Source organism: Gorilla gorilla, chromosome 6 (genome assembly GCF_029281585.2).
Source record: "Gorilla gorilla gorilla isolate KB3781 chromosome 6, NHGRI_mGorGor1-v2.1_pri, whole genome shotgun sequence".
Lineage (NCBI taxonomy): Eukaryota > Metazoa > Chordata > Mammalia > Primates > Hominidae > Gorilla > Gorilla gorilla.
In genome coordinates this window covers 88,086,130-88,100,809 of record NC_073230.2, presented here as the reverse complement: position 1 = coordinate 88,100,809, position 14,680 = coordinate 88,086,130, and the positions used below count along the sequence as shown (strand labels likewise).

The window sequence follows — 14,680 nt, the reverse complement described above, 5'->3', positions numbered from 1 at the left end:
CCGCGCCACCTCTCCTCGTGCGCTGCTCGCGTGCCCCGCACGCCACTGCCCGGACGCCCGTCGCCCCCGACAGCCCCCCCTCCCCTCCCCGACACGTGACCTGGGCGCCCGGCTGGTCACGTGATGGGGGCCCCCAGCTGCGGGCGGGGTCGGCCCCAGAGCGGCCTCCTCTCCCCCACCTCCCCCGGCCCCGCGACGCGCGACCCTTGGGACCGAGGCCGCGGCCTCCCTGGCGGTCCGGTTTCCTCCAGGAAGCCCGCCTGGATGACAGGAGACAATAAAATCCAGACCCCTTCATCAGGCGTCCTGGGATGTGTGAAATAAGTGGCTCAGGCAGATAAGTTGACTCTCAGGAGCCTCTTTATTTTATTTTTTTTATTATTTATTTAATTATTGAGACAGAGTGTTGCTCTGTCCCCCAGGTTGCAGTGCAGTGGCGCGATCTCGGCTCACTGCAACCTCCGCCTCCTGGATTCAAGTGATTCTCATGCCTTGGCCTCCCGAGTAGCTGAGATTACAAGCACACACCACCACGTTTGGCTTATTTTTGTTGGCCAGGCTGGTCTAGAACTCCGGACCACTCAAGTGATCCGCCTGCCTCGCCCTCCCAAAGTGCTGGGATTACAGGCGTGAGCCACCGCGCCCGGCCCCTATTTATTTATTTTTTTGAAGCAGGGTCTCACTCTGTTGCCCCAGCTGCAGTGTACTAGCCCGATCTCGGCTTACGGCAGCCTCCAACTCCCTTGTCTCAAGCGATCCTCCCATCTCAGCCTCCTGAATTGATGGGACTATAGGTGTGCACCATCACGCCCAGATAACTTTTTTATTCTCTGTAAAGACTGGGGCGGGTGACGTGGCTCATAACATTGCCCAGGCTGGTCTTGAACTCCTGGCCTCAAGGGATCCTCCTGCCACAGCCTCTTGAGTAGCTGGGACTACAGCCGTGTGCCACCACACCCAACTAATTTTTTAAATTTATTGTATTTGTTGTTTGTTTGTTTTCCAAGACAGAGTCTTGCTCTGTCGCCCAGGTTGGAGTGCAGTGGCGCGATCACAGTTAACTGCATCCTGCGCCTCCTGGGCTCAAGCAATCCTCCTGCCTCAAGCGCCCTGAGTAGCTAGGACTACCAGGGCACACCACCACGCCCAGCTTTTTTTTTTTTTTTTTTGTAGAGACAGGGTTTCCCCCATGTTGCCCAGGCTGGTCTTGAACTCCTGGACCCAAATGATCCTCCTTCCAAAGTGCCGGGAACTCCTAGACCCAAATGGATCCTCCTTCCAAAGTGCCGGGATGACAGGCATGAGCCGCCACGCCTGGCCTCTCAAAAGCCTCCGTTTCTCTTACAGAAGGATGTTAACACTGCTCTGCACCCAACCCCCGACCCCCAACTCCACACTCTTCCTTGAGTGCTGTAAGAATTAAAATAAGTGAATGTGAAAGGCTTTGACAAGAGAGAAACTGCTATGCAAATGTGAGGTGACTGAAACCCCCTTTGTTTAAAAAAAGGACTTTTCAAGAATGACTCGCTGAACTTTTTCAAGGCTCGAAAGTTCTGCGTATGCTTTCACCTTTTTCTTTGGAAGTTACTCCAGAATGTATACCTTACTTCCCAGAAGCCTAAAAGAGCTGTCGCCCAACACAATGTAATCCTCAAAACAAGGAAAAGGTAAGTTCATGACTTGGAATTTGAGTGCCTGGTGTCTTGCCATGATAGAGTGTTGACTTCAGGAACTATTATACCTGGAACAACTTTTGTTTCCCCCACCAAGTACCACTAGGCTTCTCTGCACTTGGAGTTTTCCTGTCTGTTTTCCTTTTTTAACTATTTTATTTATTTAAGAGACAGGGTCTTGCTCTGCTGCCCAGCCTGGAGTGCAGTGGCACAATCAGCTCACTGCAGCATCGACCTCCTAGGCTTAAGCGATCCCCCCTCCTCAGCCTCCTGAGTAGCTGGGACTACAGGGAGTGGCACACCACCATGCCCGGGTATTATTTATTATTATTATTTTTTTTTTTGAGAAAGAGTCTCACCCTGTTGCCCAGACTGGAGTGCAGTGGCGTGATCTCAGCTCACTGCAACCTCCGACCCCAGGTTCAAGCAGTTCTCGTGCCTCAGCCTCCCAAGTAGCTGGGATTACAGGTGTGTGCTACCATGCCTGGCTAATTTTTGTATTTTTAGTAGAGACAGGGTTTCACCATGTGGGCCAGGCTGGTCTCGAACTCCTGAACTCAGGTGATCTACCTGCCTCAGCCTCCAAAAGTGCTGGGATTACAGGCATGAGCTACTGTGCCTGGCCCAGCTATTATTTTTTACTTTTAAATTTTTGTACAGACTGAAGTATCACTATGTTGCCTGGGCTGTTCTCGAACTCCTGGGCTCAAGCAGTCCTTCCATATTGGCCTCCCAAAGTGTTGGGATTACAGGCGTGAGCCACTGTGCCTGTCCTGCTGTCTGTTTTTATATTTTATTTAATATTTTAATTTTTTTCGAGACGGAGTTTCGCTCTGTCGCGCAGGCTGGAGTACAGTGGCATGATCTCAGCTCACTGCAACCTCCACCTCCTGGGTTCAAGTGATCCTCCCACCTTAGTCTCCTGAGTAGCTGAGACTACAGATGGGCGCCACCACGCCCAGCTAATTTTTGTATTTTTAGTAGAGATGGAGTTTCACCGTTTTGGCCAGGCTGGTCTCAAATTCCTGGCCTCAAGTGATCCTCCCGCCTTGGCCTCCCAAAGTGTTGGGATTACAGGCGTGAGCCACCGTGCCCTGCCACCTAGCTTCCTTTCTCAAAGAGGGAGTTTATAGGCTTTAATTTCTGCTGACTTCAGCATCAGTGTTCACACTTTACAGTTGGTGGGGATTACTTGTCCAAAGTCACACATTGGTGTCCAGGAGATCCAGGGAGACCCCTCTGGTCTTCCACCGTGATTGTATTAGTCAGTTCTCATGCTGCTAATAAACCTTGTCCTTCCTTGAGCCCAGAAGGACAAGGTTGTGTACTCCAGCCTGGGCAACAAAGGGAGTTCTTGACTCAAAAAGAGAGAAAAGTGAAAAAATATAATAAAAAACAAAAAAGAACTGTGAGTCTCCCATGAAGAATTAAAAAATTACAAAGAAATCACTTGGACCTAATTGGCTGGGCATGGTGGCTCACACCTGTAATCCCAGCACTTTGGGAGGCTGAGGCAGGTGGATCACCTGAGGTTGGGAGTTCAAGACCAGCCTGACCAACATGGAGAAACCCCGTCTCTACTAAAAATACAAAATTAGCCAGGCGTGGTGGCACGTACCTGTAATCTCAGCTACTAGGGAGGATGAGGCAGGAGAATCGCTTGAACCTAGGAGGCGGAGGTTGCGGTGAGCAGAGATCATGCCATTGGACTCCAGCCTGGGCAACAAGAGCGAAACTCTGTCTCAAAATAAAGAAATCATTTGGAGCTCATGTGTTTTTGTTTGTTCAGGTGCTGCTCTGTAAAATGTCTTGGTCTGTGTTCTAAATTTGCAAACTTTTTAACTAAACAAAGAGATTTGTTTGGAAGGTTAATGGAGATGAAAGAGTGGTCTCACGCAGACCAAACAGCCAGCCTCTGCCTTTCTTTTCTTTTTCTTTTTCTTTTTTTTTTTTTTTTTTGAGACAGAGTCTTGCTGTGTTGCTCAGGCTGGAGTACAGTGGTGCAACCTCCGCTCCTCCGGGTTCAAGAGTCTTGTATTTTTAGTAGAGATGGGTTTTGCCATGTTGGTCAGGCTGATCTCAAACTCCTGACCTCAGGTGATCTGCCTGCCTCGGCCTTCCAAAGTGCTGAGATTACAGGCATGAACCACCGTTCCTGGCCCTTTTTTTTCTTTCTTTTCTTTGAAACGGAGTCTCCCTCTGATGCCCAGGCTGTAGTGCAGTGGCGCGATCTTGGCTCACTGCAAACTCCGCCTCCCGGATTCACGCCATTCTTCTGCCTCAGCCTCCCGAGTAGCTGGGACTACAGGCACCCACCATCACGCCTGGCCAATTTTTTGTATTTCTAGTAGAGATGGGGTTTCACCGTGTTAGCCAGGATGGTCTCGATCCCCTGACCTCGTGATCCACCTGCCTTGGCCTCTTAAAGTGCTGGAATTACAGGCGTGAGCCACCACGCCCGCCCCGCCCCCCACTTTTTTTTTTTCTTAATGGCAGATTCCTCTTCAGTGTTTTCCTTTGATGAAATGTAAGGAGAGGGCTGGATGCGGTGGCTCACGCCTGTAATCCCAGCACTTTGGGAGACCGAGGCAGGTGGATCATGAGCTCAGGAGTTCAAGACCAGCCTGGCCAACATGGTGAAACCCCCGTCTCTACTAAAAATACAAAAATTAGCCTGCGTGGTGGCGGGCACCTGTAATCCCAGCTACTCGGGAGGCTGAGGCAGGAGAATCACTTGAACCTTGGAGGCGGAGGTTGCAGTGAGCTGAGACTGGGCCACTGCACTCCGGCCTGAGAGACAGGGTGAGACCCCGTCTCAAAAAAAAAAAAAAAAAAAAAATGCATGCAAGGAGATAAGGACTGTCTTGTTGTCAGATCAGTTTATTGTCAAATCGATTTATTACAGAGCTTGTCTTCACCCACCTAAATTGCGAGCCTTGATATTTATGTGGATATCAGAGTTTGCAAAACATATTTTAGGTACCATGGAAAGACACATGACCTGAGTAATGGAGTGATAGCTCATAAACTGTGCTTATTGTTAATTATCAGACATAATGGGCCTTAAAATTAATTTACTGCATTCAGAATTACTTTTGGCCCTGAGCTAAGTTCTTTGCTCAACCAAACATAACTGCGTTGTAAGTCACCAATGACTTCCACATTGTGAAATCTACTGGTCCATTATCTTACATGACCTGTTACCAGCCAGTGACATAGATGGTCACTCCCTCCAGAAATACCATCTTCACCTGGCTTTCTGGATGCTATATTCTGTTGGTTTTCCTCCCACCTCACTAGCTGCTGTTTCTCAGATTTTACTGGTTCCTCCTCTTCTCCCCATCCTCCCAGGGCTCAGACCTCCCCATTGGAACAGGGTATGGGTCAGGCACAGTGGCTCACATCTGTAATCCCAGCACTTTGGGAAAGGCTGAGGCGGGAGGATCGCTTGAGCCCAGGAGTTCAAGAGCAGCCTGCACAACATGACAAAACCCCATCTCTACAAAAAATACAAAAATTATCCAGGCGTGGCAGTGCACACATGTAGTCCCAGCTACTCAGGAGGCTGAGGTGGGAGGATTGCTTAAGCCAGGGAGGCGGAGGTTGCAGTAAGTGGAGATCAAGCCACTGCACTCCAGCCTGGGTGGCAGAGCCAGACCCTGTCTCAAAAAAAAGGGAACAGGATATAGGACCTACTGCTAAACATTCCTGTCTCTGCCTAATCATTACTTCCTTTTGGAAAACCTTGGATCCCTCAAGATGATATTGGCTGTCTCTCCTTGGGGATCCACCCAATCCTATTCATGTCCCCTCAGCACAGGTCATGCGATCATGCTCACCTTGTCTTGCACAGTACAATATGAGCAGTTCAGCACAGTATTATGTAATATAACTGGTATGTTCGCAGCCTAACAGGTCACCTTGATCCATCCCTTATAGCTGTGTAATATTCCATGGGATGGATGTGCCATAGATTGTTTACCATGCTGATCAAAAGTTATCTGGAGGTCGGTGGCTCATACCTGCAATCCCAGCGCTTTGGGAGGGTGAGGCGGGAGGATTGCTTAAGTACAGGAGGTCAAGACCAGCCTGGGCAACATAGGGAGACCCCCATCTCTACATAATAAATTAATATGAAAAGAAAGCCATCTGGGTTGCTTCCAGTTGGGCTATTACAAATAAAAATGCTATGGACGGGCTGGGCACGGTGGCTCACGCCTGTAATCCTAGCACTTTGGGACGCTGAGGCAGGCGGATCACGAGGTCAGAAGTTCAAGACCAGCCTGGCCAAGATAGTGAAACCCCGTCTCTACTAAAAATACAAAAAAATGTAGCTGAGCGTGGTGGCATGCGTGTGTAATCCCAGCTACTTGGGAGGCTGAGGCAGGAGAATTGCTTAAACCTGGGAGGCAGCAGTTGCAGTGAGCTGAGATTGCGCCAGTGCACTCCAGCCTGAGTGACAGAGTAAGACTCCATCTCAAAAAAAAAGAAAAAAAATGCTATGGATGTTCATGTACAGATTTTTAAATGCCAAGAAATATTCTTGCTGGGTCATTTGGTAAGTGTACGTTTAATTTTAGAAGGAACTGCCAAACTGTTTTCTAGGATGGCTGTACGATTTTACACTTCCACAAGCAGTGTATGTATGAGAGATCCAGTTTCCCTGCATTCTCATCCACACTTGGTATTGTTCGTATTTCGTATTTCAGCCATTTCAATACGTGTTATTGGTAGCTCGTCATGGTTTTCATGTGTATTTCCTTAATGGCTAGTGATATTGAACATCTTATGATGTGCTTATTTACCATTCTTATATTCTCTTTCACTGAAATGTCCGTTTAAGATTTGCCCATTTTCCTTTTCTTTCTTTCTTTTTTTTTTTTTGGAGACAGTCTTGCTCTGTCGCCCAGGCTGGAGTACAATAGTGTGATCCTGGCTCACTGCAACCTCTGCCTTCCAAGTTTAAGCGATTTTCAAGTCTCAGCTTCCCGAGTAGATGGGATTAACAGGCGCCCGCCACCACGCCCAGCTAATTTTTGTATTTTTAGTGGAGACGGGGTTTCACCACGTTGGCCAGGCTGGTCTCAAACTCCCAACTTCAGGTGATCCACCCACCTCAGCTTCCCAAAGTGCTGGGATTACAGGCAAGAGCCACCGCTTGCTTGCTTGCTTGCTTCCTTCCTTCCCTCCCTCCTTCCTTCCTTTTTTCTGTTTTTTCTTTCTCTCTCTCTCTCCTCTCTTCCTTCCTTCCTTCCCTTTTTCTTCCTTTCCTTCCTCTCTCTCTTTCTTTCTCAGACCCTCACTTTGTCACCCAGGCTGGAGTGCAGTGGTATGATCACAGTTCATTGCAGTGTTGTCCTCCTGGGCTCAAGCAATCCTCCTACCCCAGCCTCCTGAGTAGCTAGGACTGTAGGCACAGACCACCAAGCCTGGCTAATTTTTAAATTTTTTGTAGAGACAGGATCTCACTATGTTGCCCAGGCTGGATTTGCCCATTTTCTAATTGGGTTGTTCGGTTTCTACCTCTCGAGCTTAGAGAGTGCTTTATATATTCTGGAAACAAGTCCTTTGTTGGATATATGATTTGCAAATATTTTCTTCCAGTCTGTGGCTACTCTTTTCATCTTATTAATGTGATCTTTCACACAGCAAATGTTTAAACATTTTGATGAAGTCCAATTTATCAATTTTTTTTTTTTTGAGACGGAGTTTTACTCTTGTTGCCCAAGCTGGAGTGCAATGGCGCAATCTCAGCTCACTGCAACCTCCGCCTCCCGGGTTCAAGCGATTCTCCTGCCTCAGCCTCCTGAGTAGCTGGGATAACAGGCGCATGCCACCACGCCCGGCTAATTTTTTGTATTTTTAGTAGAGACGGGGTTTCACCATGTTGGCCAGGCTGGTCTTGAACTCCTAACCTCAGGTGATCCACCCACCTCAGCTTCCCAAAGTGCTGGGATTACAGGCATAAGCCACCGTGCCCAGCCCAATTGTTTTTCTTTTATGGATTGTGCTTTTGGAGTCATGTCTAAGAACTCTTTGCCTTTAGCTGGGCGTGGTGGCATGTGCCTGTAATCCCAGCTACTCAGGAGGCTAAGGCAGGAGAATCTCTTAAACCCGGGAGGCAGAGGTTGAAGTGAGCCGAGATCGCGACACTGCACTCCAGCTTTGGCGACAGAGTGAGACTCCATCTCAAAAAAACAAACAAACAAAAAAACAAAACTCTTCACCTGACCCTACACCATGAAGTTTTTTCCTAGATCTACTATCCATTTTGTATTAACTTTTTGCATAGGGCTGAGGCTCATTTCTTTGCCTATTTGTCCAATTGTTTCACCACCACTTGAAAGGATCGTCCTTTCCCCATTGAAACGCTTTTATACCTTTGTCAAAAACAAGTTGGTTGGCAGTGGCTCACGCCTGTAATCTCAGCACTTTGAGGGAGCTGAGGCAGGAGGATTGCTTGAGTCTAGGAGTTCGAGATCAGCCTGGTCAACATAGTAAGACCTCTACAAAAAATAAAACAAAATTAGCCGGGTATGGTGGCGCGTGCTGATATTCCCAACTACTTGGGAGGCTGAGGCGGGAAGATGACTTGAGTCCATGAGGTTGAGGCTGCAGTGAGCCAAGATTGTGCCACTGCACTCCAAGCCTGGGTGACAAAGTGAGACACTGTCTTATAAACAAACAAACAAAAAATTATTTTTTAAAGAGAGATAGTTGGCTGCACTTGTGTGAATCTATTTCTGAGCTCTCAATTCCATCTTATTGATTTTTGTGTCTATCCCACTGGGGAAACCATAATTTCTTGATAACTTTATTTATATAGTAAGTCTTAAAATCAGGTAGATAGTGTGATTCCAACAACTTTTTCAAAGTGGTTTTAACTATTCTACTTCTTTTGCCTTTCCATATAAAGTTTAGAATAAACATCTATATTTAATACAAAAAAACTGCTGGGATTTTTGTAGGAATTGCATTATGCCTATAGATCAATTTGGGTTTTTGTTGTTGTTGTTGTTTGAGACGGAGTTCGCTCTGTTGCCTAGGCTGGAGTGCAGTGGCGTGATCTTAGCTCACTGCAACCTCTGCCTCCTGGGTTCCACCTATTCTCCTGCCTCAGTCTCCTGAGTAGCTGGGATTAGTACCAGGCGGCTAATTTTGTATTTTTAGCAGAGACGGGGTTTCACCATGTTGGCCAGGCTGGTCTTGAAATCCTGACCTCAAGTGATCTGCCCACCTTGGCCTCCAAAGTGCTGGGATTAAAGGCGTGAGCCACCATGCTTGGCCCCCATAGATTAATTTGAAGAGAATTGGTATCTTTACTATAATATGTTGGATCTTCCAATTCAATCCCAATCTTGTGGTTAATAAAGAATCTGAAGTAAAGGAAAGAACTACGGGATTGAAATGGGGTGCTGGGAGCAAATTTCTCTAGAATCTGAACTCTCTTCAACCTTTGATCAAATGGGGTCAGACTCCATCCTAGGGAACTGAGAAGGGCCTGGGAGACATAAATATGCCAACTCACCTGTGTAGGTTTACAGTTTACAACATTACCTTGGGTTTCACAACTCAACTGCAAGAAAGGAATTAGCATCCTCATTTTTTTTAAACCAGTGTTTTCATATCCTTTATTCCCAAGTCAGTGTATTTGTCAGTTTGAATGTTACATGTATGATAAAACAGATTATGAAAAGCATACTAACGAGAACATTATTTTATATAACTGATCATTGAATATGCAACCTCTTGCAACAATAACTTAATGGACCCAACTCTACCTTCTAAATGGACCAATTTTATGATTCTCCTAAAATGTTTTGAGTTGGGTAGTTTCTTGTTGCTTCTTCCTGTGATCCAAGGCTTAAAAATGAGGCTGGGCACAATAGCTCACGCCTGTCATCCCAGCACTTTAGGAGGCCAAGGTAGGAGGATCACTTGAGATCAGGAGTTTGAGACCAGCCTGGCCAACATGGTGAAACCCCATCTCTACTGAAAATACAAAAATTAGCCGGGCGTGGTGGTGCACACCTGTAATCCCAGCTACTCAGGAGGCTGAGGCAGGAGAATCGCTTTAACCTGAGAGGCAGAGGTTGCGGTGAGCTGAGATCGTGCCTCTGCACTCCAGCCTGGGCAACGGAGGGAGACTCCGTCTCAAAAAAAAAAAAAGGAATGAATCTCTGGAAACTAGCAATTAGAGCCAGACCTTCCTAGGACCAAGGAGACAGGAGTTGGGGAAAAAGACACTACAGGTGATGCCCACAGTCTCAAGCACTGTGGCATATGCTTGACCTCAGAGCATTCCAGTACTCAAGGTCAAGTGTGGCACCATCTGTATATCCTGTCATCGCAAATGCCCGCAACTGCTACAATTAACAGGATATGGGAGAGAGGAGGCACATCATGTGTGGAGGAATGAATCGCTCCCAACAATTATGTGAACATTTCGAAAATTTCTTTTTTTTTTTTTTCCGAGATGGAGTCTGGCTCTGTCCCCCAGGCTGGAGTGCAGTGGCGCGATCTCGGCTCTCTGCAAGCTCTGCCTCGTGGGTTCACGCCATTCTCCTGCCTCAGCCTCCCGAGTAGCTGGGACTACAGGCGCCTGCCACCATGCCCGGCTAATTTTTTGTATTTTTAGTAGAGGCGGGGTTTCACCATGTTAGCCAGGATGGTCTCGATTTCTTGACCTCGTGATCCGCTCGTCTCGGCCTCCCAAAGTGCTGGGATTACAGGCGTGAGCCACCGCGCCCGGCCAACATATCGAAAATTTCAATACCAAGGATTAACTTCTAAAATACAACTTTATATGCTAGTGCATGCCCGTAGTCCTAGCTGTTCAGGTGGCTGGGGCGGGAGAATTGCTTGAGCCCAGTTCAGGGCTGCAGTGAGCCGTGTTAACGCCACTGCACTCCAGCCTGGGTGACAGAGTAAGGCCCTGTCTCAAAAAAATGAAATAAACTGGCCGGGTGCGGTGGCGTGCGCCTTTAATTCCAGCTACTCAAGAGGCTGAGGCACAAGAATCGTTTGAACCCGGTAGGCAGAGGTTGTAGTGAGCTGAGATCACACCACTGCAGTCCAGCCTGGGCCACAGAGACCCTGTCTCAAAAATAAATGCATGCAAGTTTGTAGACAGAAGCTATACAGCTAGCCATTCAATAAAATGCATGTGCCATATGGTGGAGCTGTTGTGAACATCCCCATTTGAATGCTGGGCAAACAAACAGAGTAGTTCAAGGTCCCCAGTGCAGCAGATCCTACTTATTTCAGAAGGGAACTCTGCAGAAACTATGCCCATCTGGGCAGAGCCCCCAATCCACTGGCCTGAGAGCCACGAATCCGGCGCGCGTCCTCCCACCTTGCCCGCCAGGGGGCGGCAAGTCCCTGATCCGGGGTCGCGTGCTGCAGAGCTGGTGGGAGATGGTTGAGGGGCGTGGGTGGGTCAGCGTTCCTTGGGGACCCGTGAAGCCTGGGCTTAGGGCTCACAGCGTGGGTCCCCAGCACAGACAGGAGGCGAACAGCTTCCCGTGAACTGCAGGGGAGTCCCGGGACGCTGTCCTCCAGCGAGGTGGGGACCGGCTATGTCCCTCAGTTCCCCCTCGGGCCACAGGGACATTAGACTAGGGGGTCAGTTCTGCCAGCCCTGCCCAGGCCTCTTCTGACCAGAGGAGCTGCGACGGACGCGGAGTTCAGGCCCCTTGGCGACCGCGGTCTCCTGAACTCGGCCCCTTCCCTGCTCCCATGGGGAAGAACCCTGCCCCTAGAACAGCCTCCCCTCCAGGTGTCTTCCCTACGCTACCCCTCCGCCGGCCGGGAACTCCGCCAGGCCTAGAGACGCCGACCCGGCCCTTTCTAGCTCCTCCCCGGCTCGGACCTGGTCCCCGCCCTCGGCCGCCCGCCAGTTCCCGAGGCGTACACGTGTAAATCCCGTCACGCCCGGAAGTCTCGCGTTTCTCAAACGCCTTGCGCAGTCGCCCTTGCGCTCAGGGAAGGGGCGGGGTGAACGGAAGCCGGGAAGGCGATTCATAGCTCGCGGGGTACGGGTGCGCGTGCGCACTCCGCAGCCCTTTCAGGACCCCGGCGCGGGCAGGGTGCCCACGAGCTGGCTGGCTGCTTGCACCCACATCCTTCTTTCTCTGGGACCTGGGGTCGCGGTTACTTGGGCTGGCCGGCGAACCCTTGAGTGGCCTGGCAGGGAGCGGGCCTCGCGCGCCTGGAGGGCCCTGTGGAACGAAGAGAGTAAGCACGGGAGGGGCGGCGGAGGGGCGCGAGTTTGAGGGCGACGCGATGAATGAATCGGAACGGGGGGTGGGAAGACGCGGGATCTGGAGGTGAGTGGGAGAGGACGAGGGGCCGGAAGGAAACAGGGACATCGAGTGTGTCCCCTCTCGGGTGTACCCTTTATTTTTGTTTTTGTTTGAGACAGAGGTTTGCTCTGTTTCCCAAGCTAGAGTGCAGTGGCGGGCGCGATCACGGCTCACTGTAACCTCGAAATCCCGATCTCAAGCGATCCTCCCCTCTCGGCCCGGGTAATTAAAAAAAATTTTCTTAAGACAGGGTCTTGCTATGTTGCCCAGGCTGATCTCAAACACCCGGGCTCCAGTGATCCTCCCGCCTCGACCTCCCAAAGTGCTGAGGTTACAGGCGTGAGCCACTGCCCGGCCAGGTGCACCCTTTGTACAGGAAAAGGGGTAGGAAAAGCTTCGAGGTCCCTCTGAGCCCTCTGATCGCGTCCCTTTCCCACGCCAGGGCACACAGCATGGCAGAAAACCGAGAGCCCCGCGGTGCTGTGGAGGCTGAACTGGATCCAGTGGAGTACACCCTTAGGAAAAGGCTTCCCAGTCGCCTGCCCCGGAGGCCCAATGACATTTATGTCAATATGAAGACGGACTTTAAGGCCCAGCTGGCCCGCTGCCAGAAGCTGCTGGACGGAGGGGCCCGGGGTCAGAACGCGTGCTCAGAGATCTACATTCACGGCTTGGGCCTGGCCATCAACCGCGCCATCAACATCGCGCTGCAGCTGCAGGCGGGCAGCTTCGGGTCCTTGCAGGTGGCTGCCAATACCTCCACCGTGGAGCTTGTTGATGAGCTGGAGCCAGAGACCGATACACGGGAGCCACTGACTCGGATCCGCAATAACTCAGCCATCCACATCCGAGTCTTCAGGGTCACACCCAAGTAATTGAAAAGACACTCCTCCACTTATCCCCTCCGTGATGTGGCTCTTCGCATGCTGAGTACTGGACCTCGGACCAGAGCCATGTAAGAAAAGGCCTGTTCCCTGGAAGCCCAAAGGACTCTGCATTGAGGGTGGGGGTAATTGTCTCTTGGTGGGCCCAGTTAGTGGGCCTTCCTGAGTGTGTGTATGCGGTCTGTAACTATTGCCATATAAATAAAAAATCCTGTTGCACTAGTGTCCTGCCATCCCACTGCCACTGATTCTTTCCTGTGTAAATTCTGTGTATGCCTGAATAGGGATGGTAGGAAACGCTACAGGTATCTAGGTGAAAGGGGAACCCAAGTGTTTCTTGCCTCTATAGAGAGCATAGATTATGCTATGAGCAGTGTAACAAAACAGTACAGTGCAGAAGCCCAGTCATCCCAATGTTTGTTTGTTTGTTTGTTTTTTGAGATAGAGTCTCACTCTGTCACCCAGGCTGGAGTGCAGTGGTGCAATCTTGGCTCACTGCAAGCTCCACCTCCTGAGTTCACGCCATTCTCCTGCCTCAGCCTCCTGAGTAGCTGGGATTACAGGTGCCCGCCACCACACCCTGGCTAATTTGTATTTTTAGTAGAGACAGGGTTTCACCGTGTTAGCCGGGATGTTCTCGATCTCCTGACCTTGTGATCCACCCATCTCGGCCTCCCAAAGTGCTAGGATTACAGGCGTGAGCCACCGTGCCCGGCCCCAATGTTTGTTTTAAAGATTTTCATCTTCTAGTTGGGTGCAGTGGCTCCAGCCTGTAGTCTGAGCTACTGGCGGAGGCTGAGGCGGAAAGAGTGCTTGAGCCTGGGAGTTTGAAGGTGCAGTGAGTTATGATCATGCCACCTGCACTCCAATCTAGATGACATACTGAGACCTAGTCTATGCAAAAAAAACACTTTTTTTTTTTTTTTCTGAGATGAAGTCTTGCTCTGTCACCCAGGCTGGAGTACAGTGGTGCCATCTTGGCTCACTGCAACGTTCGGCTCCTGGGTGCAAGTGATTCTCCTGCTTCATCCTCCCCAGTAGCTGGAATTACAGGTGAGTGCCACCACGCCCAGCTAATTATTTTTGTATTTTTTTAGTGGAAACACCATGTTGGCCAGGCTGTTCTCGAACTCCTGACCTCAAGTGATCTGCCCGCCTTGGCCTCCCAAATGCAAAAAATTTTTGAAAACTAGATGGGTGTAGTGGTTTGCACCTATAATCCCGGCTACCTCGTTAGCTGAGGCAGAAGGATCGCTTGAGCCCAGGAGTTCGAGGCTGCAGTGAGCTGTGATCACCGCACTACGTTCCTCCAGCCTTGCTGACACAGCAAGACCGTATCTCAAAAAAAAAAAAAAAAAAAGGAAGCAAACTAAGACTTCAGGACCTTCTTAGTGTCAGGCTCCACGGTAGGGACTGACAAGTGGCTTCATTTAATTCCTGGACCTGCAGGGCCTACCTAGATGACACCCGGGCTTTCAGGTGCAGAGCCCTTCAGACCCTTTTTTTTTTTTTTTTGAGACAGCTTCACTCTGTCATCCAGGCTGGAGTGCAGTGGTGCGATCTCAGCTCACTGCAACCTCTGCCTCCTGGGTTCAAGGGATTCTTCTGCCTCAGCCTCCTGAGTAGCTGGGAGTATAGGCATCCATCACCATGCCCTGCAATTTTTTGTATTTTTAGTAGAGAAGGGGTTTCACCATGTCAGCCAGGCTGGTCTCAAACTTCTGACCTCAAGTATTCTGCCTGCCTTGGCCACCCAAAGTGCTGGGATTACAGGCATGAGCCACGGCGCCCGGCCTTCAGACCCTTCTCACTGGGCTGC

The 14,680-nt window shown here is 49.8% G+C and overlaps 1 protein-coding gene across 3 annotated transcripts; it reads left to right on the top strand.

Moving 5' to 3' along the window:
* Positions 1 to 1,551: 1,551 nt before the first annotated feature.
* On the top strand, positions 1,552 to 13,085 carry POP7 (POP7 homolog, ribonuclease P/MRP subunit). 3 transcript variants are annotated; one of them, XM_019031028.4, is made up of 2 exons: positions 1,552 to 1,667; positions 12,420 to 13,085. In XM_019031028.4, exon 2 carries the CDS (start codon positions 12,430 to 12,432, stop codon positions 12,850 to 12,852), a length of 423 nt encoding a protein of 140 aa, XP_018886573.1. In that variant the 5' UTR covers positions 1,552 to 1,667; positions 12,420 to 12,429; the 3' UTR covers positions 12,853 to 13,085. The 3 variants fall into 3 exon arrangements, with proteins under 3 accessions (XP_018886573.1, XP_004045967.1, XP_004045968.1); XM_004045919.4 differs by lacking the exon at positions 1,552 to 1,667 and adding an exon at positions 11,667 to 11,909; XM_004045920.4 differs by lacking the exon at positions 1,552 to 1,667 and adding an exon at positions 11,935 to 12,001.
* The last annotated feature ends 1,595 nt before the right edge of the window (positions 13,086 to 14,680 follow it).